At 34.8% G+C, this 12,922-nt stretch overlaps 1 protein-coding gene across 5 annotated transcripts in view; it reads left to right on the top strand.

Moving 5' to 3' along the window:
- ULK4 (unc-51 like kinase 4) overlaps window positions 1-12,922 on the top strand; it is a 252,397-nt gene that overhangs the window by 103,793 nt on the left and 135,682 nt on the right. For all 5 annotated transcript variants that reach the window (XM_074840823.1, XM_074840813.1, XM_074840835.1 and 2 more), the window contains exon 31: window positions 317-409. In XM_074840823.1, coding sequence (XP_074696924.1) covers window positions 317-409 — 93 coding nt within the window. The remainder of the gene's footprint in view (window positions 1-316; window positions 410-12,922) is intronic.

The following is a 12,922-nucleotide window of genomic DNA, read 5'->3' as shown; positions in this document are numbered from 1 at the left end:
TAATATAATTTATATTTAAAAAATATGTATGTGTTTTATATATATTATTACATATTTTATAATTGTGTTTCTCTCTAAAAAATAATGTGTTCCTTTGTTAATGCTGCTTTTAAAGTTAATATGCTGGTTTTAAAGTACTGTTTCTAAGTGAGTCTTGTTTATTGCTTTGTATGGTTTCAAAACAGCATTGTATTTCCATTGTGGTTATCATAAAATTTGGAAATAGGAAATGATGTATTTTTAATATCAACTTTTTAACACGCATCTCTTGACTTTTTTTTCTCTGTTGCTACCAATTTTCCCCCTTCCCTTGCAGGTATGAACACATTCTGATTGCTCCAGACCCAGTACCAGTGTATGCCCTGAAACTGTTGGTGGCCCTGACTGAACACAGCTCTGCTTCTGTGAGGTGATACAACTCTGTTGTTCTGGGTTCTCTTTGTTTCAATTAATTTTCTTCCATTAGGAATTAACAATAACTTAGATCTCACTATCATACTACTTTGACTAGCACTTAGAAGATGTAGAAAATCCTGGGAGAGAATTTGTTATAGAACACAAATCATGTCTTTTGTGCCAATTTCATATGATCCAGGTTATTTTAATATGGATTTAACCAATCAAACACTAGAGACAAAATCATAAGAATTTTAGCATTAAAATTATTAAAAACGTAAAAAACCATTCGTACCAAAACATTATCAAAACTGTTGTCGAGCTAAGCGTATTTGTACTAGGACAAAGGTGATGTGTTTGTAAGAGGTTTAGACTTCAAAGCTGTTCGGTTTTTCTGCAAATATAGCTACCCTTTTAAGTTCCTAAATATGGATTTTAATGTTTGGTATGCTAGGTACACTCAGTATGTTTAAAAGTATCTTAATGTCTCTCTTCTTGTGATGGAAAGAAAAAAAAAAAAAAGAAAAATGTAGCATAGAACTTAAACTGTATTTGTTGGTAGTAATAAGGAAGAGTCTCTCTCACATATGTGTGCACACACACAGCTATTCCTTTTCCTGAATCTGCCCAGGAAATGAGTTTGTTCTTGCACTTACCATTGTCTGTTAGTGGTGTTTCATAGGATTACAGCTAAGAAGTCACTACCATACTGTCTTACTTTGAATGAAATGAGCACAAGATAAAAAAAAAAAAATAAGGAAGGAAATTTAATTTGTTTTCCCACTGGTTTTATTACAAAAGAGGAAAACATCCTCTCTTAATCTTTTGTGATGCTACTGTGAACAGTACTTTAATATACTAAGTAGACTAAAATGAACTAAGAAATACAGTGGCTTGAGATTTTAAAGGGTTTGAATACAGTAAATGTACTTCATTGTATTTTTATTGTATAAAAGCTGTTTATGCTAGTGCAGGATTTCATGGATTATACAAATAAATAGTGCAGCTTTCTATTTTTAGAATTAACCCAGAGATACTCTAATACTTTAAGAGTCATAAAAAATATTTCTGTAACTAGAATGCTGCATAATATAGCAGCACTTTTCCTCTGCCTAATGAATTCTCTTTATTTGAGGAATTGTGTGTATTTGCCATTATGTTCAATGCAGGTCGATTGTGGATGCACACTCATCCTCGTGGTCTTCTTGAAACAGACTGCAATTCTTCTCTTAATTTTATCAAAGAGCAGCTGTAGATATGCAATGAACTATTAATAATTTTAAATACCAGTGTATCCGATACTGTTATTTAAGGATCAGCTACTAGATTCCAGATACTAACACATCTGTAATTTTTCTGTTTCTCCCATGTCTTACTGGCCCTCTTCTTTTACTTTCACTAAATAATTTGTTTGGCTAGATTTCTGAAGGAGCAGAGTTTATGCAATTCTCTTAGTTGGTCGTCTTCCTGATTCTTTGCCTTCCCAGCAAAGTCTTTTTTCAAAGAGAGCAGTATCATAAGATACCTTGTCCTTTGTAAGTTTATCAACTTAATGTATAGGTTATATGTACGGGTAGAAAATCAGACATAATCTATTTGTTAAGGGTTGGGGGTTTTTTGGTTCCTGCTTTGAGTCTTGTACACTGTTTTGTTGTGTTCGGTAATGGATCAGATTGCTAGATTTTTCTAGTAATAAGGAGGAGTTGATGTGAATTTTTTAATTTCTATTAATATGGTTTCCATTAGTTTTTCTTAAATATTTTGACTATTGTAAGTTATTCTATACTGTGCTAGTCCAGGAAACTTATACTGGGTAATGATTCTTAGCTTGGCTCTTGGCCTTACAGATAAGGTTATGAAATGTGGCTGTATATTTTGCTGTGTGCTCTTTTATGCGGCTACTTGACTTACCTTTAGTCAGAAACTTATAGCATTTGATGACATTAATATATCTGAAAGCTAAACACTTGAAACTATGGAGTCTTGTTTTTATGGGTTGCAAAAATAGACATTTTTGGTTGGAAGGAAGGGAGACAGTAAAGGAGATAGAGTGGAGGTGAGGGGAGTGTCAGATATTGCATCCGATAATAATCTTGAGAGTGCGACACATTCCAGTATTTTGTTATTAAGGTCATTTCTTGAGGGGAAAAAAATAATCTAAAAACTAATGGTGTGACCCTTCTTAGATTTATGGTGGATTGAAGGACAGGAGAGCAAATTAAGGAATTTTCCCCACCTCCTGTCCTCACTGTAAATTTCCTAGACAGACATTAGGTGCTGATCTAGAAAAGGGGAAGAGGCAGCAGAAAACAAAATAGGAAGGTGCTGAAGAGCCACAAAAAATCCTCTGCTTCTAAATACCACAGATCTAGTATCTGTGAAGATGATAGATGGATTGACCTTGTACACTGCAGCAGATTGTCTTGACTAATTAAAGTAACTCTTTATTACAATGTCTTTGGAATCATCCAAGAATGGTCCAATTTTCAAACTTCATTTACCCTACTGTTTGTACCCATGCATTATCTATTAAAGGCACATTTTAGAGTTGGTGTTAATAATAAATTGATCCTCTTACATCATGATGTTCTACATCAGCATTTGTTTACATTTCAGTATATTCTGAGATGGTCTATCTAATATCCCTGCCCTCTATTTCAAAAAACAAACAGTAAAAAAAACCCAACAAACTCTTTGGAGTTCAATGTAGTGCTTTTAATTGGTTTATGTTGGTAGAATTGTGATTCAGTTCACAAGCACTTGTTAGCATTGTGCATAGATTATCTCTGAACCTGCTGTAGTTTCTTTGCCATTATACTAGAGATCTAGGACTTCAGTGCTTTCCTTTCCTGGTGAATTGATTAATGTGGGCTTATATTAATTGATTTAAAAACACTTTGTTCTTCTCATTAGTCATTTTAATTTTCTAGTTTAAGGTTTAAATGCTCACTTTAAAAAGTAGATCTATTTGCTTCTAAATTGCTTCTCTGTTTTTATGTGTTTTCTTGTTATCTGTAATGAATATGAAAAAATGGAGTAGTTCTGATAACAGGTAAGCCTATAGGGCCTAGTCCAACCAAACTGAACAGTAGAATTACATGTTAGAGGTGTACACATTAGTGAGAAAGTCACAATGCAGATGGATTGAGAGAGATTTGTCAGAAGATGATACAATTTTATTAGAACTTTGGGGAATATCTATGTAGATTTTGAACCTAATTCTGTTTACACTAGTTTCACATCTAGGAAAATTGAGTTGTAAAAACCCTGATGCTAATATAAAACAGCAAAGAATTTGTATGATCTTTTGTTGCATTCAGGGTGAGGCATTAATTTGGTAAGAGATGAATCCCCTTGCATGCTACCTGGTCTTCAGAGAGGTGGCTGGACCTTAATAGGTATGCCAATTATTGCTAGAGAGGGCTGTCCTGGACCACCCACTCCGATATTTGATGTTCGAGACACCTGTGGGCTAAAGTAAGGTGACATAACACCAAACGATCAATTAAAAAATTTATTAAAGGCAGAAGTTATGTTTTAACAGAAGCCAATTAAACCTTTTTAAGCTAATTAAACCCCATTAAAGCTCTGTAAACAGTTATCAATAGTGGATAGTAAACCCTGTTATTTTAAAAAAGGGCTGAACAGCCTGTAACATATATGAAAAAGAGAGAGAGAGATAGAAAAATAGAGGGAGAGATCAGGATCATCACCGTGGGTTCCAGCAATGTCTCCAGTCCAGTTCCTGGTCTTGTCGGTGATGGTGGTGGGTGCACACTGAGGTACGACTTGCTGTCCCTTAGATACACTGGCTTATTTGCATGCGAGGTGGGAGGACACAGGTCCCCTGGTATTCACATGTGAAGCGAGGAAAAGGGTGGCCTTTGCTGGGCTCATTTACAAGCAAGGTGAGGGAGGGCGGTGTTTTAGTGCTAGTCTCCGCCTTTAGTCTCACTTCCTATGCTAATTACAGTCACACCCCTTGAGGACTTATATGGCTCCTGAACCCCTGCTCGACTTATGTAACTCCCGATCTTCTGCACAGGCACCGCTGGGGGGGTTGTGAAGCCCCTTCCTCACATAAACTCTGCGAGTTGTTCTGGCCAGCAACACGGAACCGCGCACCCTCCGGCATGCCCCCCGCCCCGTGCCTGGCAGGAGCTGCCCGCACCTGCCGCTCGCAGCGCTGTGCAGCCACAGCGTTTGAGGCATTAACTCTTTCAGTCTCTCACATCTTTTGCTTTTCCTATTATTTGGTATCACATTTGCATATACGTTGCTTTATTGAATAACACCAGGCAGGAAGACTTAACATTTCAAGAGTCTGTTTCTGGGTAAGTTGTGTGTCAGCTAATAACACTGTTGTCAAGTCACACATCATTGTAATTCATATCAAAGGCAGTGGTCAGAGTTCATTATTGCAGTTGAGTTCTCATAGTCTAGTCATGTACTGACTGTAATACTAATCACCATTTTTAATATAAAACGCAACTCCTTAGTGTTACATTTTATAAAAGTTCCCCTTTAGTAAAGAAATTAGCTATTAACCTTAAACCTGTAATTTTGCTTCCTCTTTTGTGTTGCTGATCAATTGCTGAATGTCTATGCTTTAAAAATATGAGGCTACTATTTGATGTTACTGTTAAGTCAATTATTGAAAAATGTCATATTGTAAAGTTCACATATTTCCTCTCTTAATGTAGAGCACTAAACAGGAGAAAACGCCATTCATTCTTGGTTATTTTTACTTTCAATAGTGAATTTTTGCCATTATGAATATGAATAGCAAATAAAAAATATGCAGGTAATGAGGAAGGGTCAGCTGGTTAGGGTACTACAGTTAGAGTTGCAGACTAGAATGAATCCAGTTCTGCCACAAATCCCCTGTTCAGCATGAAGCAAATCTAAACCACCATCCAAACCGTTGTCTTCTGTTCAACAGTAGGTGCTGAGAGAAGATTGTAGGAAGAAGACAAGTGAGTGGCAATACTTTCTGCAGGCTTTTTCAGCCCCGAGTTGTTTTTTCAGAAGCCATGTAAGAAGATGTGGTGTTCTGTAGATAGTAGCTGTTGATGAGTAATTTTTCATTTCATTTACGTGGGTTCAAAAAGATATTTGACAAATAACTTTCAGCATTAATAGTTATGCCATAGCATAATCACCTGCATATGAAGATTTATCAACCTTAGGGGTTTTCTTTGCATTTCTTTGTTTAATCTGGCAATTGCTTCTTAATTTGATGCCATCAAGTTCTTACAGTGAAAAAGAAGCAAACACTACTTCATGAATTTCTGACATACTGTCTCCTTTAGCTGTACTTTTTGCAATCTGAACAGTACTGCCTGTTTTTTAAGAGCCTTTAGTAGGGGTCCTTATAAAATAAATTTTGAAAGCTCAAAAATACTGTATCAATGAGCTTTCTTTGTCCACATGCTGACTGACTTTTTCAAAGATCTGTCATGGATTTGACATTTCATGCCTTTAAAATCAATGCCTTGGTTCTTGCTCTGTGCGTGCCCACCAGTTCTGTTCTTCAGAACAGCTTCTACTTGTTTGTTCTGCTTAGAATGTCTGTAATACCCAGATTTTCACCCCCTCATCTGACTTTTCTCAAAAGTTAGTATCCAATAACATCACACTTTCTGTCTTTTAAATCTCTCCCATGAAAGCAGAGAGTTTTAAATAAGGTACACACTACAGTTAACAGCTGTTTTATTCTGTAGTTCCTTTTGAAGTTTTGAGTGAGTGCTGTCTGGTCCTGGTGATTTGTCTCTGTTAGTTTTGTCTATAACCTCTTTTACTGACACCGCACTTTGAGGCAGGTGACCATATAGAATCATGTAGGTTGGAAAAGACCCCTAAGGTTATTGAATCCAACTGTAAACCTAGCACTGCCAAGTCCACCACTAAACCATGTCCCTAAGCACCACATTTGCATGTTTTTTTAAATTCCTCCATGGATGTGACTCAACCACTTCCCTGAGCAGCCTGTTTCAATGCTTGACAACCCTTTCTGTGAAGGATTTTTTTCTAATATCCAATCCAAACCTCCCCTGGTGCAACTTGAGGCCATTTCCTCTTGTCCTATCTCTTGTTACCTGAGAAAGGAGACCAACATCCATCTCTCTGCAACCACCTTTCAGGTAGTTGTAGAGGGTGATAAGGTCTCCCCTGAGCCTCCTTTTCTCCAGGCTAAACAACCCCAGTTCCATCAGCTGCTCATGTGCATTCCCTACAAAGAAAAATGCTGCTGTTAGAACTTCTCCAAGCTAATTTATGATAAAAATGAATGTAAATATACTTCTGTTTTTCCCATTGGGAACTGATAAATTGGGGCCCTTACAGCAAGACCAAGTTTTACAAAAAAGAACTGAAGCACTTAAAAAGGGATTTTTGCAGAATTTGCATATCTGTAAATTTTGTATGTTTTTTTTTTTAGTACATAAATATCACCAGGGATTCAAGATTTCCCTTGTTCAGATGATGAATTAAAAATATAGGTGACAAAGTCATTCTTCCTTTTTGCTGTCTAATAAACCTCTTAATTCTTTTTCTCTTCAGTAGGAGAGCTTCACAAAGAGAGGTTGGAGTGTAACCCTCTGTAGAGTGAACATAGCCTACTGACTAGCTAAATTTCCTCAAAAAGAGAAAGCTGGGGTTGAAGAAGTAGTTTGGAACCTAGGTCTGTCTTGCACTTCTAAGGAAGACATTTGGTAACCATTAAATCAAAACACACCGAAACCCTAAACTGGCCCTTTTTATAAAGAAAAGAAACTGACTGTGTAATGCATGAGACTGTGAATTCTAAATGGGTATTGATTACTGAACCTGGAAGGTGGGAGCGTTTTAAGCCTTCATATTGGCTAGATTGCCCAGATCCCTCCTCAGTGCTCTGAATATTGCAAATCTGATTTTAGGCCCATATTCTCTACATATATAAAGAGACATGCATTTACTTTTTATTACTGGAAATTCTAGGATGATGAGAACACGTCGATCCTCATGCAGATCCAATTCAGAAATGCTACTATTCCCAAATATTCTCATCGTTTTCTTGCTCTTGCTTTTCTTTGATAGGTAAATCATATGTTTTAGATAGTTTTGTGTGGTGTTTTTTTTTTAATGGAGGAAATGTTCAGAGAACTGAAAAGATAACCTTGTTATTGTAACATTGAATGATGGTGTTCTATCTGCTTAGTTTTATTAAATGAATATAGATCAAGTTGTTTCGTAGCTTTGTAGTAAATAATTATTCAAAATAATTTTTTTTAAAGCTTCATTTTTATCTAGATTTTTTTTTTTCAGCTAAGGATGTATTTGCCCTTGTGTCCTCTTTCTTTCAGTAACAGAAAATGGGTTTGGATTTTTAGCAAGTTCCAAAATATTTACCAGTCTCTTCCCTAGAGACTCTGCATAGAAAGAACAGTTAGAGGTAATCATATATGCGAGAACTGCAGTCTCTACACAAATTAAAATCTGAAATGTTGATCATAATTTTCAATTCAGGTTTTAATCACAGTGTTGAATGGATGGCTTAAATTCACTTTAATGGTTCTCTTCTCCTTTAGATATTCCTTAATTATTTTTAAAATGTCTGAGATGCTTGTTTACAAGTGCTTCTGTGAAGAAAAGGTCTTGCTTTGTGGAAGGCTTGCCAGCCTTCTTTTGTATCTCTTTCAAACTTCTGCCATTCCTCAGAGATTGTGACAGCCTTTTTGTCATGTAGTAGAATGAAAGTTCGTAGGAATTGAGAACGCTTGAAATCAATGTTAGTTGACTGCCTGAAGAAGCAATCTCCGGTGTGTGAACTGGGACCTTTGCTTTCTCACTCACCCCCTGCCATTTGTCCCTCGTCAGCCATCTATCAATCCAAAAGTTGTTTTGTTTTAAATTCAGTAAGAATTTTTTGGGTGGGGGTGGGGGGTGGGGAATATGTAGAAGGATTTACAATACTGTAGACTGTATTTTAGAACAGGCCCCAAACCCACATAATGTCCTTTATTCTGCTTCCTTGCTTCTTGCTGTGCCATGATCTGCAGGAAATGTAAAAGAGAAGAGCCTCAAATGAGTTAGGTTGAAGGTGTAAGGCCTGCTTTACCTTCCTTATTTAGTGCATTGATAACATAGGTCAGTAATTTAGCAGATAGGTGTGTTTATGTTTACACCTTACAGATCACCTTTCAAAAAACCATATGGGTTCAGACACTTTCATTAATATTATCTGACTAGCAAAGTGTTGGAAGTCTGAAGTGTAAAATAAATGCTTTGTCATCTTGTAAATATTCCAAGGTAGAACATTGATTTTTGTTGGTGAACGAAGTACTTTCTCATCCTTGTTTATTCTTTTAAAATTGTGTATATAATTTCTTAGGGATAAGAACAATAACTGAAGATCTTGGTTGATGTAAAAGACTAATTGCAATCCTTATTCATGCAAATAGTTATGCATAAACACTCTCAGGCATGAGAGTGTGTAGCTATAGAAGACCAGTAGCAAGATAAAGTTGCTTGACATACTATTGTGTTTTTCATATCATAGAATCACAGAATATCTCAAGTTGGAAAGGACCCATAAGGATTATCAAGTCCATCTCCCTGCTGATTGCAGAACTACCTAAAACTAAATCATATGACTAAGAGCATATGACTAAAAGTTTTTTCAGAATTTTCTGAAGCTTTTTGACATATCAGTTAAAATTATTTAGCAAATGATGAGTTTATGTTTAAGGAATTGTAGCTACTTAGGGCTGAAATCTCAGTCAGGCTTGACTTTAAATTTGTAAATACACAAATGCTTAAAAAAATTAAAAAAAATAAAAAGGCCTTGGAGAAGTATCTGAGATATGGTTGAAATAATTTGTTTAACCAGCTATTGATTTACTTTAGACAATATTACAATTCTGTGAAACATCAAGATGTATTTTATGCTAAATAAAAATCTGGAAATTAACTTATAAAAACTTTAATGCAATTTTTATTTAATATAATGTTAAAAAGTAGCAGAACTGGAGAAAGGACTAACATTGTTAGTGCTTCCTTGTCTTCAAACAAGTCTTTAAAACCCAAGGAAGAATGGAATTGTTTTTCTTATTTTCCAGTTGGATACAATAACAGTCTACAATACGCAATCACAACCTAGCAAAAACTTCAGAAAATATTAGTCTTCAAGCTTTAATAGCAACAACATCAAAAAAGCTCTGCTAAAAAAAAATGGTTTAGGATCCTTAAAGGAAGTAAGATTTTCTAGACTTTCATCAGTTCCATTTGTGACTATTAATGAATTTCATCCTTGCAGCTGAAAAATTTCTTGAGGTATAATACATCTTAAAATCAGTTTTCAGAGTGAGATACCATGATTGTAATAAAAAGCTTTTCAATTGTATCATTTCTCATACTTCAGAAGATGAGTGGGTTTATCAGAAATTTTCATGATCACTTGACCATACTTGAAATTAATTGTGTTTTAATTCATCTGATATTGAAAGTTTATGAAGTATGGTTATTTTTATAGACAGTCCAAGAGCCTGATTGTGAGATGTGTATTTTTAAAATAAGATATGCATTTCTTTTCCACAGAACTCTTACTGATTATTAATTACATCACTAAGTCCTTATTGCTTTCTGTTCTGATAACGTGAACTCTTAATGAAATTTTATTGAGAGATATTATTTTGTCTAAACTAAAAGATAGATATACTTCAGCAAAATATCAAAATTTGGAATGGATGATTGACATTCTTTGTTTCAGTTGAACCGTGTAACTGGGGTACTCACTAAATCCTTTGAATCAAATTGATCAGGGACTTGGAAATGAGTCTCCGAAGTCAGTCTTTAGCAGAAAGGACAATCATCCAGTTATTTCGTCTAAGACTGGACACATTAGTACAGTCCAGTGTTCCTGAAAAATGTTTTTTTTCATAGTGAAATAAAACTAATGTTAAAGTGTGTTAAGACAATTTGAATAGAATGAGTGTATTTGCAAACTGTGGTATAGATTCTCCTTAAATTTTGAAAATTGTCCCTAAATGGAGCTTTTGTTCTCTAGTAAATTGTAATTTCTAAATCATGTAGAGCTCAGAATACAGTTCTGATTGTTATGGGGGGGGGGCGGGGGGGGAATCTGTAAAATGATAGTGAAAAACTGAATTAATCAAAGTCATGGTTAGTGTCAGTTTATGGCTTTGTAAATTAGTTTCTGTCATTTTCTGCAAGTTTGTATAATATGTAAATCAATGCATAGTTTTCCTGTTTTAATTTCTTAAGAGATAAGTGAAATAGAAAAATTATCAGCCATGTATCCATATGGAAACAAGTCACTGAACAAACTGAAATAAACTGTGTAAGTATTATCACTGGCAATATTGGACTATTTTGGTGGCCCTCAACAGAACCAACTACATTTATTATATATAGAAAGCTAGGGTATGTATATATAAAAAAAAAAAATTAAATATCTACTCTCAGGAAGAAGGTTGCTTTTTTTTAAATTCTGATGGTATTGGTCAACTAGGAATAGCCTGGCATATTACTTTACTTTATAGATCCTAGCACTTTGCAGATAGTCCATTCAGAGAAGTAATCTGTCCTTTCTCGAGTGTAATCAACAACGTGAATTGGAACACTACGGGCTTAAATCTCAAATGTTTGACATTGGAGTGAATGAAAATATTTTATCATCTCAGCAAGGAAGAAAATAGGAAACTATTGAAAATGGCTTGACTATGTATTTTTAATGTTTTAGACTAAATCAATTGTTTTTCAAAGCTGTGAGGAAGCATCAACTCAAAGGTTTCAAGAGACCATGAAGATAACACATAGTGGAAATATCAATATAAATTTTTCAAGCAACATATGCCCCAGGACTTAGTACTCAAGGCAAGGAAATAGAGTTTTTAAAATCAGATCTTTTTTAGGGGCCAGATTTCATGTAATTTCTCTTTAAAAGTGAAGCAAAGATTTTTATACCCTAAAAAGCAGGGAATGGGTATAATTCCAGTAAGGCAAAGTTTTTTTTATGTTGCCACTGAGTGTGCAGAGAACAGTTGCAGAAGCTACAACTTTGTCAGAGAGCTTCAAACATTTTTATTTATGACTATAACCCTTAGTGTCCCTCAAGCTTTTGGTCATTTCTTGTTTTATACCATGTTGTAGGTCTGTAATATTTGGGGCTGATAACACATTCAATTCACTTCTAATTAAAAAAAAAATAATAATTTTCATGCCTGCTCCCAATTACTGCTTCACTGACTGGAAATAATTTTGTATTATGTTTTTATATTAAAAAAGGGGGACATTTTATTTTAGGATTGTTGATTAGGTATTCTATACAACTTGTAAATAGGCAAGGAAAAATTTTAGGAAACAATGTGAAATTGGTAAAATACAATACATTGTGATTTAGACATTTCAAAAGACAAATATTCCTATAAAAATACAAATTTTGGAGGTGAAATCTGGACAGGAATTGAAAATACAAACTGTTCTCCCTCAGTAAATTTGCTGCGACTGACAAAATGACTGGCATTGTGTCGACACCCTTCCAATAAATGTGTGCAACAAACGTTTTTTGAGCTTATGCTGGGACTGAAAGTAAGCCCCTTTCATTTCACCTCATAATTAGTGGAATAACATAATTGAATAAGAGTTCAACTGCTGATACGTGATAAAAACAAAACTGCTATGAATCAGGACATTTAATACAAATCTTCATATTATACTTACTGAAAAATATTTTCCTTGAATTTCACATACTTTGGCAGCTGTAGCAAATACTCAAGATATTTGAAAGAAGAAATATCCTACTTCAGATATTTTTTCTTACAGTGGAGTTGTACAGTTTTTTGGATTCTCAAATCTTGCTCCTTTGTGTTTATGAATAGCAGTCAGCCTTTCCTTGTTAGGTTTCCCATGTTCAATATTAATTATACACTTGTAAAAGGACTTTAAAATAGATAATCATCAAATAATGGTGATGTATATATCTTTTACATACAGATCTTTATCATTGTGTTTATCTTCCTTTTCTGCCTACTACAAAATATAAAGCATTAAATAAAAATCTAATTATTCTATCAACATAATTTTCTGCCTGCAGAAACTTCAGAAGTCCTCTCTACCTCCTTGCCCCTTGGGTCATTTGAAATGTAAACTAGAGTTGCTGAGAAGGCTTAGGAACTGGAATTGAAGAATAACTCTTTTCAAGAAAATTGACTTCAAAATAATTGGGACCCCTAAAGATAAGGTTGATAGATCTTCTTACTGATGTATTTTGTGGTAGATACCATTGTAAATTGTGCCTTGGTATAATATTTCTTAAAATCAATGGTAAGATCATTGTCTTTGCCTTTGAACAGCTACTGAAGGGCATCGTATGAAAGTGTGGCAGTAAGATGACTTTGAAACTTTCTGGTTCAGTGGTGGATCTTTATTATTTGTGATTTGCCCAGAAATAGTAAATTTATGTGAACTCTTCTCTAAGTTATTCAAGGTGCCAATGGCCCTAAGAGGCTATTCCAACTTAGAAACT

This window comes from Strix aluco, chromosome 1, assembly GCF_031877795.1.
Source record: "Strix aluco isolate bStrAlu1 chromosome 1, bStrAlu1.hap1, whole genome shotgun sequence".
NCBI lineage: Eukaryota > Metazoa > Chordata > Aves > Strigiformes > Strigidae > Strix > Strix aluco.
The sequence above is the reverse complement of the archived record's forward strand: the minus strand, read 5'-3'. Positions and strand labels throughout refer to the sequence as shown.